The 22,481-nt window shown below is 60.9% G+C and overlaps 2 protein-coding genes across 12 annotated transcripts in view; one reads left to right on the top strand and one right to left on the bottom strand.

Moving 5' to 3' along the window:
• Positions 1 to 2,696: 2,696 nt before the first annotated feature.
• On the bottom strand, positions 2,697 to 12,290 carry STMN3 (stathmin 3). The gene is made up of 5 exons (XM_047852908.1): positions 12,184 to 12,290; positions 6,031 to 6,126; positions 5,580 to 5,755; positions 4,119 to 4,310; positions 2,697 to 3,334 (listed from the first exon to the last, which is right to left on the bottom strand). Exons 1-5 carry the CDS (start codon positions 12,200 to 12,202, stop codon positions 3,275 to 3,277), a joined length of 543 nt encoding a protein of 180 aa, XP_047708864.1. The 5' UTR covers positions 12,203 to 12,290; the 3' UTR covers positions 2,697 to 3,274.
• Positions 12,291 to 14,215: 1,925 nt separating this feature from the next.
• The window catches only part of RTEL1 (regulator of telomere elongation helicase 1), a 34,975-nt gene continuing 26,709 nt past the window's right edge, over positions 14,216 to 22,481 (top strand). For 2 of the 11 annotated variants that reach the window (XM_047852888.1, XM_047852887.1), the window contains exons 1-7: positions 14,218 to 14,944; positions 15,543 to 15,792; positions 16,698 to 16,890; positions 17,162 to 17,255; positions 17,832 to 17,913; positions 18,100 to 18,160; positions 22,142 to 22,217. In XM_047852888.1, the coding sequence (XP_047708844.1) occupies positions 15,691 to 15,792; positions 16,698 to 16,890; positions 17,162 to 17,255; positions 17,832 to 17,913; positions 18,100 to 18,160; positions 22,142 to 22,217 (608 nt within the window). In that variant the 5' untranslated portion in view covers positions 14,218 to 14,944; positions 15,543 to 15,690. Of the gene's footprint in view, positions 14,945 to 14,980; positions 15,391 to 15,542; positions 15,793 to 16,697; positions 16,891 to 17,161; positions 17,256 to 17,831; positions 17,914 to 18,099; positions 18,161 to 22,141; positions 22,218 to 22,481 lie in introns of those variants that run through there. The other 9 variants (XM_047852884.1, XM_047852883.1, XM_047852886.1 and 6 more) reach the window with 8 other exon arrangements.

Genomic DNA, 22,481 nt, shown 5'->3' with positions numbered 1-22,481 from the left:
TCATGGGGAGAGGACCTGAGGCCGAATCTGCGTAAGCGGGCCAACTTGGGGACCCTCCGGCCCAGGTCCAGCCTGCAGGTGACCAGGGCCTTGGCCGATGTCCCAACCACGACCTCAGGAGAGACCCTGAGCCGGACGGCCCAGCTCCTGAGACCCTGATTTATGGACGCTGTGAGATGAGGGGTGTTGTTTTAAGCCACCGCTTGGGGTAACTTGTTCCACAGCAGTAGATAACTAATACAGGACTGGCTCCCCAGAAGGGCTCCTGCCTTTCCTCTTCTTTGTTAGGGAAAGCGTGATCTGTCCGTGAAGGATTCCTCCATGTTGTGACTGTTGCAGATGCCATCTGCCCCTCGCTGCCTGATTAGGGCCCCCCTAAGAGTTGAGAAGCCCTGGTCTGTGACCAGCCTGGTCCTCTGGGAACGCCAGGCTCCGTGGCGTGCATGTGTCTATGTAACCAGAATACAGCCGTGCAGAGCTTATGCCTCATGGAAATATTCTCAACACGCTCCCTTTGTCTCCCATTGTCCCCAGGCTTCTGATGGCTCTATTTCTTGTGGAGCTGTGTGTCCAGAGTCTGCCTTTCCCACCTGTCCCTGGGCAGGGGAAGGTGAGGATATGGTTCCCACTGTGTCAGCCTGGGGAAGTCGCTAGGACTGCCTCAGGGGAGGGCCAGGAGTGTGGGGGAGAGGTGACGGGGTCTCCCTGGATCCTGGGGAGCAGGCACCTACTCAGGGCCTGGACCTGAGGCCCATGTGTGGGCCTGAGCAGACGCTGCGTGGACAGCCACCAAACATGCCTCCTCCCCAGCAGAGGGGTCCCTGCTGGGCACCCCAAATGGCTACGTGGGTCCCATGGAACAGGCCGACGACCAGTTGAAGTCCAATGTCTTCTCGTTCTCCTTTTGCCGCTCAAGGAACCCGTTTTCTGCCTGTGAGCGATCAGCTGCGCAGTGGGGTCCACAGAGCCGTGGGGTACGTCCCTGGGAGGCCAGGACCCACCCACACCTGAGTGAGACCCACAGGACGGTGCAGTGAGAAAGACAAGCCTCAGACCTCAGGCCCCCATGTGCCCCCCATCGCAGCAGCCGGAGGCCCCCGAGCCCAAGCTGCCAGGACAGTCCCGCTGCAGCCACAAGTCCTGCCCCCTCCCTCACACTGCCACTGTCACCTGGGGCTCCAGAGAGGAAAATGGACTGGTGGGTCATTTCCACACTCACTTCTTAAAGCCCCAAGGTCGTTAGAACCGTCGGTAATTGTGATTCAAACAAGCTTGATAAGGGGCTTTAGTCGGAGTTCTACACTAAGCATTCAGGCACTCACGAGGAGTGGCCCTGAAGCCCGTGTGACCCCACAGATGCAGGATGCACAGGGCACAGTTCAACCGCTTCTTAAACACGCGAGTTTTTCTGTCTGTAGTCATTCATTTGATTTAATTTAAAGTTCACTTTCACTACGTGGATGACGTCGGCACAGCCACACTAGGCTTCCAGCTATGCGAGAGCTGCCCCGGCTCACAGATCCAGCCTTCCCTTCTCTTTCTGCTTCCCCTTGTGAGTCCCACAAAAGCCACATGTGGGTTCCAATCCTAACTTGTCGTTCCCTCGGAGGCCGTGTGGGTGGGGATTAGGAGAGTGGGTGTGGGTCCCTACTTCCTGTAAGTCTATGGTGGGGAACCTGTGTCTACTGTGCGCTCTGGCTCGGCCCTGGGAGACCACCAGCAGTGCCCCCGTAGGTTTCTGTGGGACGGATACCAGGGCACTGGGCGCTGGACCCACCTGGTTTCTGAGGTGCCGGCTCTGGGTCCTGCAAGAACCTGCAGTCTGTCCCCTCATGCTGGCCAGCAAGAGGATGGTCAACAGGGACCCTGCCCTCGGTGCTCCGCTGTGGGATGGGACTGCTATGGAGAAGCGCAGGATGCCACAGTGACACAAAGACTGGACACCGCCCGTGTCCAGCAGATGAAGGCCTCACAGGCCAGCGCTGGGGGATCTGGGGATCGCACCCCTGGCTGAGGGAGGGGAAAGAACCCAGTCCAGGAAGGTCTTGGCAGGAGAGGCCTAGGGCCACGTCTCCAACCTGCAGGTTGCCCAGAGGGGGCCGCTGGTCAAGAACGTCAAGGATGGAGAAGGGAGGAAGGCTGTTTGGGAACCCTGTCCCCCAGCATCTGAATCTGCAGGCAGCTGGGCCCCTACTCCCTTTGCTGTCTGTTCCCTGAGGGGCACTCGTGGTTGCCACTCACTCACGCCTAGCCACACCTGTCCGGAGGCAAGCCGGAAAGGCCCATGGCCAGGAGCATCATGGGAGCGTCTTTCTACCAGAGTGAGGGCATGCGAAGGGGCCAAGACTCAAAAGAGCTCCGAGGACGGGGTTCCCCAAGGGTCTGTGAAGTCCAGCGGGAGAAGAGCAGTGATGATGGAGGAGGGCTTTCCCCACATGGGTACCGGGCCAGAAGCTCTAGGAGGGCACTCCTGGGAGAGGGGCCAGCAAGGGGTGCCCACAACCCTCTAGACCATGGCGGCTCGCTCCTGGGTCCCTGGTGGAGAATGCCCACTTCCTGGGAGACTCAGGCCAGGCCATATCCCTCCCCACTCCCACTTCAGCCACAGGCAATGGCTGTGGCCTCCCAGGTCAGCCCAAATTGCCCCCTGAGGACCAGGTGGTCTCAGAGGACCCCTCTGCGACCACAGTAAAAGGCTGCCAACCGTACCCACCAATTCCAAAACATTCCACTGCACAGACGGCTTCCTCGGCTGGCTGCAGTGACAGAATGCCCTGCCCCGAGGTCCTTCTTTCTTCCTCCGTCCCCTCCCACGCGCTCAGGCCCTCTCCCACCAAAGACGGCACAGGTGGTGTGCCTTTGCCTATCGGCGGGGAGCTGGCTCAGAGGATGTGCCCCAAGTGACAAGGTGCTCACAGGACAACCCAGCATAAGGACCCACATGTTCCTGCTACCACCACTGGATTTATTGAGGCTGCCACCACGTCTGCTAAGAGGGCCACCAAGAGGGGACCCAGCCACTGCCCGGCCTGGTGCCTGAACTGAGGGACTGTGTGCCATGTTCTGGTGGCTCCTTGAGGGAGAGCCTGTGGAGAGTGACAGGCCACAAGGACTGGACAGCTCAGAGCGGAAAGAGAAGCATGAGCTAGGAGTGCAGGGTGGGGAGGGGGCAGGAACCAAAGTTGCATCTAGACAAAGTGGGACAAGACGAAACCAGAACCCGCGTGTGTAGACGTCTCCTCTCAGGATCCAGGCGCCTCTGGTCCGCAGCCCCTTAGCCGGACATCTCCTCTCGCTGCTCCTTGTTCCTGCGCACTTCAGCTGCGTGCAGCTCCTGTGAGGACAGGTGGAGGTGGGCGGGGCCCTGCGCCGCGGGGGCGAGAGGGGGGCCCGCCCCTCCCACGCACCCAGTTTTCAGGGACCCTCCCAAGTGCGGGAGAAGCGACCAACGAGGGCACCTTAGCGACCAGGACTGAGGGTCAACAGAGAGCAGGAGGAGGTCCGCGTCATCCTCTGAAAGTGTGGCCCGAGTGCGGGGACTGGCCCTCAATGCGACTGGGGTTGCGCCCAAACCACAGAGGGGGAGTTGGAACTCAGGTAACTTCCTTGGGATTGCGGACTCCACGGTGTCCCCTGGCACCAACCTGGTTCCACACTGTGGTCTGAAGCAGAGGCCACTCCCGGGGGCTCCGGCCAGGGCAGGGCCTCGCCTCACTCTGGGCTGTCTCCTAGCTGGACAGGGAGCAGCCGGGGCGCGAGAGCGCTGGTGGTGCGGTGGGCAGGGGCCAACCGAAGGAAGGGGCTCGTGGGTGCTTCCCCGGCCCCTCCCCTCTTCTGGCTCAAACCCGGGATACGCGTCCTTCCGGGCACTTCCAAAACAATGACCACCCGTTTATTACCGCGGTTATTGGCCCTGTCCCACCGGGACCGGACAATTGGCCTTGGCTGTGGCACTGCGGGAGGCGCCCAACAAATGCAGGCGGAGCCCGCCTCTCGCGGCCCGGGATCCACCCCGCCCCGGCACCGCCCCCTGCGTGGAGCCCCGCCCCTCCCTGCTTTGGCACGCCCCCTCCCGGTCCCGGTCGCGTTCCCTGCTCAAGCCCCGCCCCGGCGCGCACCTTCTCGCGCAGCCGCTCGCGCAGCGCCGCCAGGTGCGCCTCGCGGATCTCCTTGCTGAGCTCCATCTTGTAGTTGAGCTTCTCCTCCGCCAGACGACTGAAGTTGTTGTTCTCCTCCAGCGCCTTGTGCAGCACCTCGCGCTCGTGCTCGCGCCGCTCGGCCAGCTGCTTTAGCACCTGCGCCTCCTGCGTCTGTGCGGACGGGCGGGGGCGCGCGCGTGGGCGGTGGCCGCCCGCTCCGCCCGCCCCGCCCCCAGCCTGCCCCCCCGCCCCCGGCGCGCGGTCTCGCCCCGCCCAGTGCCCTCATTGCCCTGCCCTGCTGCCCACTGGACGCGCGTCTTCCAGGAGCCCGGATCTACACTGTCCTGCCGTCGGCGAGGGTGTCCACCTGGTCCCGCTTTGCCGGGGACTTCCTGGGCTTTAGCATCGCAAGGTCCGCGTGCCCGCAGAACCCTCGGCCCCAGACACACCGGAAGCTGCTGACCCTTTCTGTGAGTCCTCAAGCTCCCAGAGCTGCCCCTCCCACGAGGCTGAGTGCGCCCACGCAGTAAGAGAGGCTCTGTCCTGCTCGCTGCCGCCTCCAGAGCTCCTGATGCACTCAGGGAATGTTGGAGGAGCAGAGCAAGTTCAAAACTTAAGGGCTGTCACTGAGCCTTCACTGTCTCCTCTAAAAAGTAGGTGCGTGATACGCACCAGGTTCTGAATTCCCTAAGGTGCGGAGAGCTGTGCACGGGCCCCCAGGGCTGGGGAGAAGGGACTGGTTGGGGCAAGGAGCCCGGGACTCCTGGCTCTACACTGTCTGTCCTTATTTGGGGGAGGGGCTGCTTGGTGAGGGTCAGAGACCCAAGGATGATCACCCACACTTCCTTCCTTCTGGGCCCACCCACGTGCCAGTCACTACTAGCTAACCCTGGGAGGCCTGGGTCCCCAGGTTTCACTGGGACATGCTACAAGGGATCCAGAGCCACTGCCCCTGCCCAAGGGGCAGCCCTCAGCACTGCACTCCTGAGGGTACCCCTGTTGTGTGTGTTTCAGTCTCCATGGGGCTGGTGTGAAGGGGAGGGGTGGGGAGGGAGGCTGGGGCCCCCTGAGCTCCCAGCAGGTCTGGACTTGCAGCCCCCAACACATGGCAGCCCCTTTGTTCTCACTTCTCTGCCCTGGAGAAGGGTGCTAGTCTAGCCTCATGTCCCAGGACTCCTCCTGGCTGTGGCCAACGACATCCCCTCCAACAGCCTCTGCTTCCTATCTGTCTCCGGCTGGCTGCCATTGGGGATGCCTTATCCTCCCTGTCCCATTCTGATCTCCCCAGAGGCGATCCAGGGAACCATGGGACCCTCTCCACCCCAAGCTAATAGCCAAGCAGCAGCTTGGAGTACCCTGTGCCTGGAGGGCTCTGTCTGTGCCCATCCAGGCCTCCTGGCCACCTTCCTCAGGACCTGGAGGCAGGGGTGGGCTCCTCACCTTCCTCCGTTCCTCAGCTGCCTCCAGCCGCTTCTGCAGCCCCTCCAGGGAGGTGTCCTTCCTCTTGGGGGGAGAGGAGAGCACTGGGCTCTCAGGGGACAGGTCAGAAGGGGACTTGAGGATGACCTCGAAGCTCTGGCCAGAGGCCCTCTTGTCCAGCTGCTTCACCTCCATGTCTGTAAGACCAGACGGGGACTTCAGGATGCTGAGGGGGCCTGTTCCCAGCACACATCCAAGTCAAGGGCTGGGGGAGGGAGCACGGCTGCTCACGTGGGACTCCCAGGTCTGAGCCCTCAGGACCACCGCCCCCATCAGAGCTTCCCTCTCCAGAAGCCAACTAGGGGAGCGTGTGGGGGAGGGGGGTTGGAGAGGCCACAGGGCCAGGGAAGAAGGTAAGGAGGAGGCAGGCACTGGTCAAGCAGGACCTGTCAGTGGCCCGGGGCACACTCACCCCCATACTGGTAGATGGTGTTGGGGTGCGGCTGTGAGTAGAAACAGGAGCAGATGAGCGACAGCACTGACAGCTCCTTCATCTTCTCCTTGTAGGCTGTGGGCATGAGGCCAGCATGAGAGGGCGCCACGACCTCACCTCCTGGTGGCCCCCTCGTCCTCTCCCGGCATTCTTCCCATGCTGTGTCTCTCGGGAAGTCTGTTTATCTCGCTCTCTTTTCTGTTCCCTCGCCTCTCTACGTCTCTCCTCTCCTCTTCCCTCCTCTCCCCACCCCTCCCAGAAGTTGACGGTCTTTCCCTGGCACCCCTCCCTGTGTCCTGCATTGTTCTCCCTGCTCCAGGCTCCTTGTGCTCCCCTCCCTCCTCTTCTCTCTCTTGGCATTTCTGTTTGTTTCTGTTCATCCTTCTGTCTCCCTCACTCTCTGTCACTCTCTGTCTGTATCTTTCCACATCTCCATGACTCTGTCACTGTATTTTCCCAACTCACCCTCCCTGTACTTCCCCCTCTTTACTTCCTCCCCTTTCCCTCTCGCAGATACTAACCACCACATCAGATGTGGTGCTTCTGCAGGCAGCACTTTCTTGGGCTGTCCACTTGGGTGAAGCCCTCAGAATTCCTCTTATGCGCCCCCCCCCCCCACTTACCCTGACAGCATTGCAGCCTCCCCCCCCCCCCCATCCCCCAAAACCTGGCTCTGAACAGGCCCAGGCTTTCTGTTCTTCTAGGGCCAGAGGGTAGGGAGCTGTCCGTTCAGCACCAACACCTGCCCTCTAGCTTTGCAGAGCAAGTGCCCACAGCCAGTGTCCCCAGTGCCCAACTAGAAAAGGAGGCCATGAGCCCTGTCAGAAGATGGAGGAGCCCACTGTCAGAGTGGGAATGAATGAGCTATTTGTGGTCCATTTGTGACAAGCCAGACCCCAAAGTAGACACGTTGGTCAGGTGTCTCACTAGTGTTTAACCATCTTCAGGTCCAAGACTGTCCCCCTGCTCAACCGAGATGATACTGGACCCAAGGGGTGAGGGTGACTTGTGCAAAGCCCCTCAAGTACAGTTCAGGTGGTCTGTGTTCTTTCCACAACTCCAGCATGTCACAAAGACCAGGAGGCTCAGAGACCCATGCCCCCGCCTCCCTGGCTAGAGAAGCTGGGACAGGTCTCCAGAGAGATGCTCCAGAGAGGGAACATGGCTTCTGTGAAGGAAAAGCTACCTACAGGGCTCTTCCCAGGGGCAGATACCAATTTGGACAAGTGTTGAGGTGGACAAGAAAATTCCTGATCAAATTTCACATGAGACAATGTCTTTAAGTTGAGTTAATGTGAAATTGGGGAAAGTGCTGGTGTAGAAACAGGACACAGGACACAGGACACAGGACACAGGACAGAAATCATCAGGCCCTTGTCTGAGGGAATAGCTCACAGTGAGCAGGGTTTTCTCACAACCAGTGCAGAGAATGATGTTATTTGATCTAAATGTCCTGATGATCCAGACTCCTCTGGAGAGAGCCCGAGAGACCTTAAAGGGAGCACAATGAATCCTGGGCTGGCAGCAGGGAGAGCCTTTAAGGGGCTTGGAGGGGAAGCAGGGCAAAGACATATCTTGGTAAGTGGGCCAGACAGGGGCAGGCTTCCAAGGGAATTTCGGCCTGAGTTGCCAATTTTATTTTTTCACAAGCAGAATCTATTTGTGCATTTTTGTGCTGTGAAAGTTAATTTTAAAAAGAAGGCAGAGGGTACATCACAATACATGTGCTGGGGAGTTAGAGAGTGTGAGAGCAGGCAAAGCAGCCCTTCAGAAGCAGCAGACCAGGAGGCATTTGGGCATTTGGAAAGGCTGGGGAAGTCACCAGCCCTGTGCCAGAGGCAAGGTCAGGATGGGAGCAAGAGGGTATCTGGGTCAAGGCGACATACTTGGGTCCTGGGAGAGGCCAGGAAGGAAAGGGCTCAGTCTGACCCTGCCACCACCAGCCTCCCTGGCAAGAGACGATGCTTCCCCTGCCTCCCAGGGAGTCCTCCTACACCACATGTGAAACCTGCAAATGGGTCTGCCATACAGGCCAGGAGCTTGGGGCCTCGCCGCTGCTCAAGCTCCTCTCTGCCTTGAGGCTGAGGTTTTCCTGGGAGAAGGAGCTGCACATTTATTACAGAGGAAGAACAAGTTCACAGACAAATATCACCTCAGCATGAAGGGAGGCTGGCGGCAGTTCAGGGAGCAGGATGGGGAGGTTTGGCAGGCGTGAGCACCGCATTGTTAGGATAGAGGGGAGAGGGATGGTAGGGCTAAGACTGAGTCAGAGCTCTCTGAGGTCACAGCTCAGCCCAGGGGGCCAGTGCCAACGGGAAAGTGAGGGACTCTGTCCTACAGCTGTAAATAGGGGTGCAGCTCAGTGTCTGATGGTCATGGAGATTCCCTGGGCTGGTTTCTCCCAGGCTGATGGCCCAGGGGGAGCTTCCTTCCCTGAGTAGCCAAGTGGAAGGGGCGCCCCCCCCAGAAGGGGGCTTTGGGAGTGAGGCTTGCTGTGTGGTTTGGCTACAAGTTGGAGGGGACTGGACAGCAAGTGAGGAAATTGGCAAATTTGCAGAGAGTGAGCCAGGAAAAGCCCACACATGGGGCCGGAGAGCAGGGCTGGGCCCAGCGGCTCCGAACACAGGAGGTTACACCTGTGTCCTCAGAGCTGGAGGGCTTAAAGGCCATGTCTCATTGCAGAGGGAAGAGGTTGAGGGCCAGACCCATCTAGGCACCTCTCCATACACAGAGCTCAAGTCAGGAAACCCCTCTACAGCTTGGAGGCATGCCCTTTCCCCCCCCTCACCAGGACCCTTCTCTTCCCCATCACTGACTTCAGGGAGTCATTAAAAAACAAATCTCTGCTGTGAACTGGATTGCTTTCATCTCCCCCCTCCTCTTCATTGTATTAAATGTTAAATATGCAAATATGCACATTGGCCTTTTGGATGCTTAGATCCCAGGTGAGCAAGAGTTAGAAGGCACCACCTCAGCCTACAGTGGCATGGTAACAATAATGACATCACTCATAAGGTGGGCGCATGACATCCATACTCCCAGCTGACCCTCAAGACCAGCCAGCCCAGGTAGATACGCTTGTCAAGCTCATTTCTACTGAGGGGAAAAAAGAGACTCAGAAGGCAAGGGGCCCAGCCAGAGTCACACAGCATGCCAGGTTGGGAGCCTGGTCATGAGTCCCAGCCTCTGACTGTACTTTTCTGCTTGGAGCCTCATGGTGGTGGTGATAGGTGGTGTCTAGTCAGAACTGGGAGGGCAGGGGGCCCACAGATGCCTACTCACCCCTAGAAGGGTCCTGGAGGCTGCTAATTGCTTCTTCACAGATGAAACTCCTTGCCATCCAGGCTGCCCCTCTCACTACCCAGAGTCATATGCAATGTGCTGGGAGCCCAGCATGGCAGGAATTGCCAGCAGAATTCACCTTTCTCTGAGCAGGAAACTCTGCAAAATGTGGCTGCAACAGTCACACTGCCCAACACAGACTGGGCACGCACCTCTCGTCAGGCAGCAGGCCGAGCACTGTTCCTGCAATATCTTGCTGTCTCTCAGAACAACCCCAGGGGAGGTGCTGTCACTGTCATCCCCATCCACATGCAGCCCTGAGAGTTTAGGTAGCATGTGCAAGGCCTCCCAGCTCAACAGAGTTGCATAAGGAGACAGATATGAGCAGGAGTCTACAAAAGTGTGTGAAGAGCTGAGCATCTGGGAAGGACATCAAGAGATGGCCACCTGTCTGCTAAAGCTGTGTTCACTCTCTAGAGAATAAGGTTAGCTAGGGTGCCCATCTCCGGGATGGAGGGGAGGGAAGGGAGGGCCACCTGTCCCCAGGTGAGTCTCAACAATATAGCCCATCGGCAGGCACTCAGCTTTTCGGTCAACAGAGGAAGAGAAAGCTAAGGTCAATCTTGTAGTGACTATGAGATCATAGCAGACAATGACTCTAGTCACCAAGGCCAAATGAAGCCCACCAGCGAGCTGGGGCAGACAGGCCACTGAGGCCTGGGAGATCAGCTCCAATGAGAGAGGTCTCTTAACAGAGAAGCCATAGCTGGGATTCACCTAAACTGATTTCGGTCACAATTACTGGTGCGCTCACGTAGCCACTTCTGGGCCAAACTCCTATCAAACTTTTATGAAGATGAGCGCAGGTAGGTACACGTGTGGGCTGTGCTCTGCCTAGGGCAGCACCAATGGTGAAACAGGAAAGGCCCAGCCCCGTGTGACTCTGGCCAGGGGACGTTCTCCAGCTGGCATGCAGCACATCCATGAGGCAGTGGCTGTGCTGGACAAAACGGATGGTGAAAAGGTAACCTGGGCACCCAGAAAAATCCCGGGGCTAAGCTTGGGTCAGCAGGGTCCCAACAAGGCACTGCTGGTATCGGGGCTGTGAGGTCAGTGTCAGGCCCACCTCTGAGAGCCGCCAGTCAGTGGTGCCGCTTTGGCTATTTCCCTTCACCATCTAATCCACCTGCTTACCTGTCAGATGGCAGGAATGAGGCCTACTGAGGGCTTTTATTAAAGGGGGTTCTTACTAAAGGGGGTGAGTGAGAGAAAAGGCTGAGAGCATCGCCCACGAGTGGCTGCTCTTTGTCTCCCACTCAGGCACAGATCCTGAGCAAGGGCCTGAAGCTCCACCTCAGTGTAGGACTGGGGTAACACTCTGGCCATGAGAAGGACAGACTGCCCTCGGTTCCTGGAGGGGAAGGTCTCATTCTGCCCAGAGCGGATCCCAATATCTCTAAGGATGTCAACAAGAGAGAGCAGGGGGCGGATGAAGACCAGATGGACGGACCCAGTGCAGGAGGGGTGTGGTCAGTGACACACATGTTCCCCTCCTGGACAAGTGCAGAAGTCAGTCACCTGGGGCCTGGAGCCCAGGAGGCCTAAGAGGCTGGGCAGGACTGGGCACATGTGAGTGGGTGGAGCTCTGCTAAAGCTGTGTTCGCTCTCTAGAGAATAAGGTTAGCTAGGGTGCCCATCTCCGGGATGGGGGGGAGGGAAGGGAGGGTTGGGAGTGTGGTTCCGGATGGAGTGGGGAACGGGGTGGAGGTTGGGGAGGGGGTGCTGCCCTGCTGTTCCTTCCACATGGAGTGCAAAGATGAAGCTGGTTTGGGGGCTCAGAGCATTCCTGGGGACAGCAAGCCCAAGGTCCTCACATCCAGGGTCACCTGCAGCTCTCCTGCGTCCAGTAACTGCCCCGTGTCCACCTCTCCGCCAGAGCTCCCCTCCTGGAAGGCCCCGAGGGAGGAGGGTCGCAGCCTTGGTGGTGGGGGGGTAGGGGGGAAGAGGGGGCGGGAGGGGGGGGGGTCTGTGGATCCGCAGCTTGGGAGGCGGGGCGGTCGGGGAGGGAGGGGCAGACCCCTCCTTGCTGGAAGGGCTTGGAAACTGCAGCAGCCCCTCCCCCATGCAAACCCTGCTGCGCAAAGGGCGGTGGCTTTTTTCGACCAGAACGGGTGGCACCTTGTCGCAGAGAGCGGTCCCCAAGCCCGCAGCAGCGAGGGGAGGGGGCGGTGACGCTCGACGGGGGCGCGGCTCCCCGCTCGCTCCCCAGTCCTTCCGCAGCGTCCCTCCAGCCCCCAGGGCGCTCCTTTGGCGCAGGGAGGGCCCGGGCCCGCCAGCCCTGGGCCAGGGCTCCCGCAAAGAGTCCTACCCTCCCAGTCCCCAGCCTCGCGAAGGCGAGGTCCGACCAGGATCTGCGGGAGCCGGGCGCCTCGGGGGACGCTGTCCGCACCTCTCCAGCGCGTCCACCCAGGGGCACCGGCCCGCGTCAGGCCCGGGAGCCACTCTGCCACAGTCACGCCTGGCCTGACACGGCGGACACGGAAGGGGCAATGAGCCTCCGAACCTGACGTTCTCACCCTGGGTGCTCCCTTGGGCGCGGCCCCTGCCCAACGGCCCACGCTCGCCACACCAGCGCCACAATCCTTGCCCTTGGGGCACCAGGTCGTCCCAACCCGTTGTCCTGAACTCTGGCTCATGGGGGTTCGGCCCGGCCGCGCCCCGCGCTCTGAGCGCGGGGTCTGAGATGTGGAAACAGGAGTCCGCCAACAGCCCCTGCTTTGGGCGAGGCCAGACAATGGCCTCAGCTCAGACCCGCCGCCGCCCCAGGAAGCCCGCGTGCCGGGCGCCTACCGGACAAGGTGCTGGCCATGGTGCTGGCGGCGGCGGAGGCTGCGGAGGCCGAGGAGGCGCGGGCGGCGGCTGGAGCTGCAGTCGGCAAATGCTGCAGTGCTGGGGAGGGGAGAGAGCGAGGGAGGACGGGAGGCGGGCGCAGAGAGGGAGGGAGGCAGCGAGGGAGAGAGAGAGAGAGAGAGAGAGAGAGAGAGAGGGACGGAGAGAGAGCGCGCTCGAGAGAGGGAGAGAGAGAGAGAGAGAGTGCGCTTGAGCGCCTGGCTGGCTGTGGCAGGGGCAGCCGTCAGAGAGAGAGAGGAGTGAAGACAGGGGAGGATGGGAGGGGAGAGACCCGCCTGGGACGAAGGGTGGAGTGTTGCAGCCAGATGCCCATCCTCCCACTGCTTACCTCTTGGACCCACTGCTGCCCAACTTGGCTTTGGCTTTGTGCAGGCTTGGGGGGATGGTGGAGACATTCCCCGTTCCCCAGGGTGGGCGTGGCAGGAGGGGACAGACCCCAACAGCCGGGGGGGGGGGGGGGGGAGGATTGGAGAGCTCTTCACCTGAGCCTGGGAGGTGCCTTCTGTGTGCCCAGGGCTGTGCTGAGGGGAAAGTTTGTCGTAGACAGTGGGGGTGGGGATGGGTCCGGAAGGCCTCCAAGGAGCATCCCGGAGGATGAGCTGATTCTGAGGCAGAAAAGAGGGCAAATGGGATGGTGAGGCCTAGAACAAGGGCTTTGAAGGAAGACAGAGATGCGTTCCAACCCCAGCTCTGACACCCACTTGCTTGGTGACTGGGGCAAGTTTCTGACTTCCTGTGCCTCCATTTCTCAAGCGTAAGATAAAAAATAATGGCAGTCTCCAGATGATGGAGGAGAAGAGGGTACACCCTTGGTGAGTGCGTGGGGGTCATGCCTCCCTTCCTCCTCTGGGCTTAGGGTTCTGGTTGGTACCCCAAAGGGAGAGCCTGGCAGAGATGGTGGGTCCTTTCTTGAAGTGACCATCTCTCTTCCCTTTGGGGCTGGGAAGTCAGAGAGATGGAGTGTCACTCCCATTTTAGGGACAGAGCCACCGAGGCCTGGAGAAGCGCTTGCTCCACAAGCAGCTAAGTCCAGGAATAAAACTGTGGGAAATCTCAGGAGCCCGCACAGCGGTCAGGTAGGCACACACAGCTAAGTACAGGAATAAAACTGGGCAATCTCAGGAGCCTGCACAGGGGTGAGGTAGGCTCAGAAAGGGAACTGACAGGAACAAACCTAAGGGTCAGAGTCAGCCTGGAGCAGGCCCAGCAAGCATGTATACGAAACACACCTTGAGATGCACACACAGCGAGTGTGTTAACATCTGTCTTGCGTTCCACATAGTGTCTGACCCACATGGGTATCTCACAAAGCCCGTAACAGCAGGCTCAACTCAAATTTGTTGACTTGATCAAGACCTCTGTGCCTGCTGGGAGGGGCTGGCTATGGCCATCCTTCAGCCTCGGTGTCCATTCCCCCTCATCTTTCGTGGCTAAGTTCAGCACACGGAATTTGTAGGTTATAATTTGTAGGAGGCCTGGCAGTCCCCATGTGTGGTTTGTGACCAGGCAGCTCATGCATCAACTCAGGGTCTCAGGGTCCTCAGCTCCAGTCCTGCCCAGGGGGCTCGAGTCTCTGGGCCCTGCCCTACCTTCCTTGGACTTCTGGAAGCACCAACACCTCTGCTTTTAGAAGACAGGGGTGTGTGGACCTGAAGAGGAGGACTCCTGGCTCTGAGACTTGCTAGCTGCTGGCTTTGGGCGATCTGCTAACCACCTAGCATGTTCTTTGTGAAGTGTGGATAATAAAAGAACTTATCTCAAAGGCCATTAGGAAGACAAACATGTCAATGCCTGCATGGATGGTAGTGAAATCTGTTTGGAGTGAGTACTCAGCAAGTGTGTGGCCAGGTCTCCTCATCTTCTCCAATCTCTAGCTGAGAGTCTAAGACAAACACTGCACACACCCTCACAGGTGGGACAGGTGGGGGGGGGTGGATACCAGTGGTCCACGTGCTTCTCTAAGCACGATGTCACACATCTAGGCATTAAACAGAGCCCATGAGAAACTCTGATGTCAGCGTTGCCAGCTGGCTGGTGCCTTTTGGGACAGGCTGGGGTCATCTACAAATACCTACAGCCTACAGAGCTGTGCAGACCCCTTGGTCCCACTGCCGACTGCCAGCCGGTGCTAGGTGCTGGGGAGTCAGGGGGGTCCACCCTCACCAGTCGGGGGGACATTGGCTAGAAAGTCGGCTGAGGGTCTCCAGGCACGAGCAGCCCTTGGGGAGAAAAGGGGAGGAGGGATCACAGCTAACCAATCCGAAGGTTTGTGCAATTGTCTGGACAATCCAGGTGGCTCAGCCCAGGGAGGAGTAATGGAATGCAGGCTCTGGTGGGGAAAGCATCGAGGGAGGAGACGGCTGGAACCCTAGGTTTCTGCCTGCGGGCGATGGAGGTGCCGTTCCCCAGGCTCAGGGTCGACGGCGGGGGCAGGGTGGGGCTTGGAACCGAGCGCGCGGACCCCTCCGCAGCGGAACGGTTTCCGCGGGGAGCGACGCGCAGCGGACCGGAATTAGGGACGGAAGTGCAGCGCGTTCAGTGACGATTGTGCGCCTCAGCCCGCCAAGTCCGAACCGGCTGACTGCGGAGGAGACGCGGTGTCGTGCTTCGGTAAACTGGGGTAAATTCCTGGGGACCCCGAGTCGTGCAAGGCTCCCTGCGGACACACGTTGGGCCGTGAGTCGCACAGACCCTGAAACGGGTACTTTTACCCGAGCGGCGCCTCCCGAAACTGCAGCTCCCGGCAGGCCCCGCGCCACCTTGCGCCCGCGCGTCGGCCATTCTGCCGCGCGGCCTTCTGGGGCCGGTAGTTTTCCTGTTCTCGTGGCCTGCGCCCCGCGCCGCGCGGAGCCGGTTCCCGGGCGGTGGTTCCCCTGCGGACCGGGCTCTGCAGGGAGGGCCGTCATTCGGTGTTTACGTGAACTGTCCGTTAGCCCCAGTGTCCAGGCGAAACTGGGACTGGACGTTGAGGCCGGCCCAAGCCGGGGGTCTGGCCTCTCCAGCTCTGCTGGCACTAAGTGAATTACTGCAGGCGGAGCTTGTGGGACTGCACCCGGGCTTCGGCTCTTGCTGTTTCTGTGGGTCTGGCCGACTCTCCCCGAGCAGGACCCAGCTGCGCGGGGCGGGAGAACGAGGCAGGGCTGACGTGTAGGTTCCTCATCTTCCCGAGCTCCTTATGATAGGACATCACAGGCTTGCCTTCGACCTTGCAGGGGGGGAGGGCCTGCCCGATCGATCGGTGAGGTGGCTTGGCACTCCAGAAAGGCCTGCTATAAGCAGTCTTGCCGTCTCTGCCATAGGGCTTCCTGCTGGGAGCAGGGTCACGTCCCAGCGCCGCTGGCTGGCATCACTTACCCGCAGTGGCGGAGATCCTGAGATGTTCGGAGGGGTTTTGTCTCACAGCCTGCATATCAGCCAGCCTCAGTGCCTTCCTGAGAACAGGCCAGTATGCCCAAGATAGCCCTGAATGGCGTGACAGTGGACTTCCCCTTTCAGCCGTACAAATGCCAGGAGGAGTACATGAGCAAGGTCCTGGAGTGTCTGCAGAAGGTACAGCTGCAGACGGGGGGCTTTGTGCCCTGGGAGTGGGTCCACCTTCCTGTTCACTCCTGCTGGGCCCTGCTGGGAATGAGGTCTCCCTCTGGATACAGGACTCAGTCATAAATGAGGCTGGGGTTCTAGGAAAGATGATAGGGAAGTAGGCGGAAAAAGACACTTTTCACTCCTAAGGATAGTCGTGAGGTCATAGGCTTGGGAGCACCGTGAGGCCCACTTGAGGATCTGGGGGAAGTAATTCCACATGGAGGGATAGTCAGTGCCCAACTGTCATTTTGGAAGGTCTTCAAACCCCAGGGGTGTGCAGGAAAGTTGGGGGGGGGGGTGCGGGCTGCTTCCTGCTGGCTTTCTTGGTAGGCTCTCTCACACCCTCCTGAAGCTCCCAGCCCCTGAGGGGCTCCTGACTGTTGTTCTGGACATGGACTCCTGCAGTGAGGAGCCTGGTGCCCAGTCCCGGGAGCGAGGGGCACAGCTTTGCTGATGTGCCTTTGTGTGTCTCCGGGTTTGCGGCTCGGGCTCCCGCCTGTGCATGCAGGTCTACACAGGTCGTCAGGTTCTGTTCAGACAGTGCGAATGTCTGCATGCAAAGTCGCAGAACAGTCTTCTGTCTCGAGACTTGGAACCTAATTAGTCACTTTACTACTTATGTTACGCGGAAAAATACTTTAGGTAACGTTCTGCAAGCTGTTTGTTAATGAGGGCTGAATTAACCCGGTAGCTTTTGGCTTTTGGTTTGAGAGTGGAAGCACTGTCCAGTTGCCCACTGTTCCCCAGGCCTTTTGCCACCTGCTGGGTGGGCTCTGCCTGGACAGAACTGCCCCAGACCAGTGTCAGGTGGGCGGTGTGGTCTGCACTGCCTCTCCCTGCTTCCCCGTGACCTTGTTCCTGACCCCGTTCAGAAAGTGAATGGCATCCTGGAGAGCCCCACAGGCACAGGGAAGACACTGTGCCTCCTCTGCACCACGCTGGCCTGGCGGGAGCACCTCCGTGACACCATCTCTGCCCGCAAGATCGCCGAGAGGGCGCAGGGGGGGCTTTTTGTCGATCACACCTTGTCCTGGGGAGCTGCCGCTTCCGATGGAGACAGCACAGGTGAGGCTCCTCTCGGCCCCTCTGGGGCTCTGTAGAGAAGAAACGCAGGGACAGAGTGGGCTGGTGAGGCTGCTCCGTTCTTTCCCAGCATCTGGCCGTGAGCCTCAGGTCGGAGCCACGTGTTCACACTAGAACGCCGCGGCTAGCCACATAGCTCGTTCCCGGGGCTAGGTGCGCAGGGTCGAGTTGGCCACGTGCCCTTGGGTTAACAGTCTGCGAGAACATTGTCTGCTGGAACTGTGACCTGCCCTGCTTCCTTGTGTCTGGGCAGCCTGCTACTCGGACATCCCAAAGATCATTTATGCCTCCAGGACCCACTCGCAGCTCACTCAGGTCATCAGCGAGCTTCGGAGCACCTCCTACCGGTAGGGCCAGGCGGCACTCACCCCTGCCTCGGAGTTACGGGGGGTGGGCCTTGGCCAGGTGGTTGATGGTGGCATTCTGCCTGGACCCTGCCCCGAGGGTACTGTCTGCTCCGCGTCCAGGGCTGTGTGCTGGCCAGGCTGACCCTGCTGCCCACTGCTTATGAGAAAGCGGCTGGGTTAGCGGCAGCCTGAGGTCCTGGAAAGCAGTGTGGTGTCAGCTGCAGGCGCGGGTCACCGTGGCAGGCACGTGAAGGGGGCGGCCCTGCCTCTGTCGGAGCCCTGCACAGCTGCGGGGGTCCTGGCGTCCTGCCCCAGCCTCCTGGGTGGGGGAGCACAGAGTAGGTGGGGTCTCCTCCGTCTGCCCCGCTTCCCCTGCCTTGTCTCCTTGCTCACTCTGGGCGATGCAGCAGAGAGAGTGCCACCCAAGCCTGGGGTCCGTTCTGGCCCCAGCCACTCCCTCTTGTGAGTGAGCTCTGTCTCCCGCTGTGCCCCCCGCAGCGCATGCTCTTGCTGCCGGATGGCGCTGGGGGCTGGTGCCCTCTGGTTCTTGGACCCCACGGCTCTCTCTTCTGCCAGGCCCAGGGTATGTGTGCTGGGTTCCCGGGAGCAGCTGTGTATCCACCCTGAGGTGAAGAAGCAGGAGAGTAACCACATGCAGGTGGGCTCCTGGGGTGGCTCTTTCCCTCGGCTGTGCCCCCGCGGGACAGCCCGGTGAAGAGCTGGTGGGGGCAGGGCTGGGACAGGACTCGCTCTCCACACATCGGGCAGGGTGCTCCCTGGCTGGCCCGGTGCGCTGTCCTTTCTTGACCATGTGCCCGCCGGGCCTGCTCCCTCTCTTTCCCAGATCCACTTGTGCCGGAAAAAGGTGGCCAGTCGTTCCTGTCACTTCTACAACAACGTGGAAGGTGAGAGGGGGTTCGTGGAAGCCACTCCTGCTGCTCGCTCAGCGTACAGCCAGGTGGGCTTGGAGCACGTGCAGCCTCTTAGGCCTCGTGGCCTGCTGGCTCTCCCCTTCGGGCTCCAGAGTGGCCGCGGGGGCTCAGCGAGGCGCAGTGGTCTGAGCACTGTCTCCTGGCCGCGGGCCTGCCCTGGGTCGTGTGCAGAACGGCTCATACGCCGGGGCAGGAGAGGCCTCCATCCCAGAGGGGCCTCCTGGCAAGGCTGGCCTTGCTGTGGTCTGGGAACTGGGATTTCAGGGCTTCACCATTCCCTGGTAGGGGCTCTCAGGGCCTAAACTGTTGGTGCAAACAACATGGTTTATGCTGAGCAGAGTCTGGAATTGGGGTGCTCTCCAGCCAGGGCTGCCTACGTGACCAGCCCCCAGCAAAAGCCCTGGGCGCTGGGCTTCTGGCGAGCCTCCCAGTAGACAGCATTTCACACGTAGTCTCGGCTCATTCTGGGGGAGTTAGCTCAGGGAGGGGGTTCTGGAAGCTTCTCTGTGCTCTCCCGAACTCCACCGGCTTTTCCTTCTGATTTCGGCATGTGTCCTTTGACCGTGGCTCCCCTGAGTCCTGGGAGTGCTCTGTCCTTTGGTGCTGTATCGGGGAGTGGGCAGCCTCTCCCAGAGGTGGCTGAAGTGACTGGCACAGGGTCATGACAACAGCTGGCCCTAGTGTGGCTTGATGGGTGCATGTGCAGGTGCCCACGGCCTTGGTGCATACTGCTTCCTCTCCTTGGGCCCAGAGTGGAGGGCTGGTGCTGGTGCCCTTGACTCCAAATCTGTCAGATCTTTGCTTTTCCACGGTGGGGGTGCCTCTCACACCTGTCAAGGACTTCTGGAACCAAAAGCAATGGCAGAGGGGCTTCTTTGGGGTGTGGCCTTTACAGTTTACTGTCTGCAGCTAGAGCTCTGTGGCTTGTGTGTGGGTGGGGGGTGGGGGGGTTTCCTGTTTCTTGCCTCTGGGTTGGGACTCAGATCCTGGCACAGAGGCGACACGGGCCCGAGAGCAGTCACAAGACAGTGGTGGTGCTTTGGAGCACCCAGCATGCCAGGGCAGCGCTTGCTCCTGGGGACGGGAGCTGGGGATCCCCCACCTCCCAGTAATTGCCATCCCTGGGCCCCGTTCCCGGAGCTCGCTCTGCACCACCTCCTCGTTCGCTGTGTTGTTTGGTCTGGTGGCACCGAAGACCCTTGGAACGGCAGCGAGCACAAGGCTGGCCTACGGGGGACTCAGACCTGCGCAGCCGCTGGCCCCGTGGCCCGGTGTCGGCTCTGGCCCTGGATCGGAGACTGCTGACCGACTTGTTTGTGTTAGGGCTGTGGTGTTGGGGTCGCTCTGACGGCATCGTTTCCCCATTACCTTGTTTACCTTTTGCTCACAGCCCTCCGCCTTCAGTTCTGCTTTTGCGTGGGCACCGCAGACAGGCTCGCGAGGCCTGATAGCGTCCTCTCTGTTTTACCCTGTCGTGGCCGCCCTGACTTCCCTCCCCATATTCCAGGCAAAGAGGGTGGCGTGCAGGTACCCTGTTCACGTGCCACAACCTTTGACGGCTCCTCACGGAACTGTCCCCGCCACCTTCCCACAGCCGTTTGTGGGCCAGCTCTCCACTCCCCAGCCCTCACCTGCACTTCTTCTCACCTGCACTGTCTACACTCGCACCGTCGACACCCGCGGTGTCCTTGCCCACACCATCCCCCCCTGCACCGTCCACACATGCACCGTCCCCCCTGCACCATCTCCCCCCTGCACCGTCCCCCCCGCACCGTCCACACCTGCACCGTTCCCCCCTGCACTGTCCCCCTGCACCGTCCCCACCTGCACCGTCCACACCTGCACTGTCCACACCTGCACCGTTCCCCCTGCACCGTCCACACCTGCACCCTCCCCCCCCACCATCCCCACCTTCACTGTCTCCCCCTGCACCGTCCCCCCGCACCGTCCACACCTGCACTGTGTCCCCCTGCACCATCCCCCCCACACTGTCCACACCTGCACCGTCCTCCCCCCCACCATCCCCACCTGCACCGTCCACACCTGCACCGTCCTCCCCCCCAGCGTCCCCACCTGCACCATCTCGCCCTGCACTGTCCCCCCTGCACCGCCCCCCTGCACCATCCAGACCTGCACCATCCCCACCTGCACCGTCTCCCCCTGCACCGTCCCCCCCGCACCATCCCCACCTGCACCGTCCACACCTGCACCGTTTCCCCCTGCACTGTCCCCCCCCTGCACCGTCCACACCTGCACCGTCCACACCTGCACCGTCTCCCCCTGCACCATCCCCCCCGCACCATCCCCACCTGCACCGTCCACACCTGCACCGTGCCCCCCCACCGTCCCCCCCTGCACCGTCCCCCCCGCACCATCCACACCTGCACTGTCCCCCCCTGCACCATCCCACCTGCAGTATCCCTTACCTTGTCTGGTGGGTGCTGGAGCAGGGATGGGTCAGGAGTCCAGAGGTGGGTGGTGGGAGCTGAGGGGCACTTTCAGCCCAAAGCAGAGTCGGTGCTGGAGCTGGCGTGTGCTGGTCCTCTGGGCTGCAGACCACCCCCCTCCGGTCTCCCCGCCCCGCACGGCAGAGTGTGGGTGCCGCCCCATCTGCCCTGCTGGCTCCAGCCTCCATCGGTCTTCCCCTGATCCCCAGCCTCCGCGTTTTGCTCTGGTTCTTGCCGCACGCCCTGTCTGAGGTCCGTGTCTCAGCCTCCTCTGCCCTGCCGTGGGACGTGAGGGGGCATCGCCAGAAGCTGCCCAGCGCTGGGGAGAGTGAGCAGAGACTGCAGGAGGGGTCTGAGAGGAGGGGAGGCACGTGCAGGAGGAAGAGAGGTGCAGAGCCGGAGTGCTGCCTGGCCTGCATCTGGGGAAGCAGGCAAAGGGTCCTGCTGGCCGCCCGCAGCATCTGCGTGCCGGGGTCCGCGCTGGCTGGGACCCCTTCACAACCCACACTCCTGCCCCAGGAAGGTGTCCGGGCTCCGGCTGGCCTGCCACAGAGCCTGTGGTTGGCTGCTCTGTTGCTGTGGCGGTGCCAGCTTGCAGCTTCTCTCCCTGCTGTCCCTGGGGCCATTTCGGGCTCGGGTCACTGTGTTCCGGCTTCTGCAGTGGACTGGGCCTGGTACCTGCCACAGTGGGGCCGGGAGCCAGGAGCCCAGTTCCACAGGAGGCTGCCCTGGGGCCCTCGGGTGTTTTTTAGAGAAGAGCCCTGGACCCGCCAGCCTGGGAGAGGGCTCCCGAGTGGCTGGGTTAAAGCAGCTCCCCAGAGGGTTCCTGGGGCCCTGGGAAGGTCCTGTGCCCCTTCTGGAGCACCTTTCTGCCCTGGGCCACCTGGCTGTCCAGCCAGCAGGGTGGATAGCCAGCAGGGTGTCGTGCTTATGGGCTGCTATCCCGAGGGAGGGGCCCTGGGTCTGTCAGGTGGGTTCTGCCTCGGGGCACCCCATCCTTCCCGTCTGCCCTGCCTCTGCTCTGTGCTCCCTGCACTGTTGACATTTGGGGGTGGGGGCGGGGAGAGAAAGCAACTTGGTGCCAGACTGAAGCCTACTAGTAAGACACATGCTCCCAGGGCACGGCCTCGAGAGTGTCTGGGATGGTGGTGACGGGCTGTGGGGCTGTGCACCCCCTCCAGCCCCGTAACCCCCAAGTTCCCAGGGATCCCCTCTCCTATTTATCAGTCTCAGGCCAGCAGCCACCTTCTGAGGTACAGGGCAGGGCTCCCTAAGGATCGCTTAAGGTCTGGGGTCCTTCCCAGGCGACCCTCAGGGTCACAGGGCAGGAGTTCTCTCTGGTGAGTCCCTGGTGGGGGGGTGCCCCGTCTTGCCCTGAGGGAGAGTCTTGGGGTGGCCGTGGCCACTGCTCACTATGTGGGAGCCATGCTGTTCTGGGCGTCCCTCTGGGGTCTGCGGCGACTCAGTGGGCCCGAGGACACGTCCTTACTCCTGCCTCTTTCCCCAGAGAAGAGCCTGGAGCAGGAGCTGACTACCTCCGTCCTGGACATTGAAGACCTGGTCAAAAGTGGGAACAAGCACAAGTAAGACCCTTCCCAGCCAGGCAGCAGCCACCGCGTCCTCCGGGCGGGTTCTGGCAGGACACCGTGAGCCGTGGTCCTCGTTGCCTCGACTGGTCCTAAAGCTAACAGTTGCTCAGTGTGAAAAACGGAAGCGTCTCTGAGGAACACAGGCAGGGAAGCCGTCACCGCTGTGCTGACGGGCAGCTCTGGCCTCCTGGAGGACGCACTGTGGCTTCCAGCAGCCGGTGGGCAGCGCCCCTGCCCTCCCCACTTGGCCCGTTCCCA

Source organism: Prionailurus viverrinus, chromosome A3, assembly GCF_022837055.1.
Source record: "Prionailurus viverrinus isolate Anna chromosome A3, UM_Priviv_1.0, whole genome shotgun sequence".
In the NCBI taxonomy this organism is placed as follows: Eukaryota; Metazoa; Chordata; class Mammalia; order Carnivora; family Felidae; genus Prionailurus; species Prionailurus viverrinus.
The sequence above is the reverse complement of the archived record's forward strand: the minus strand, read 5'-3'. Positions and strand labels throughout refer to the sequence as shown.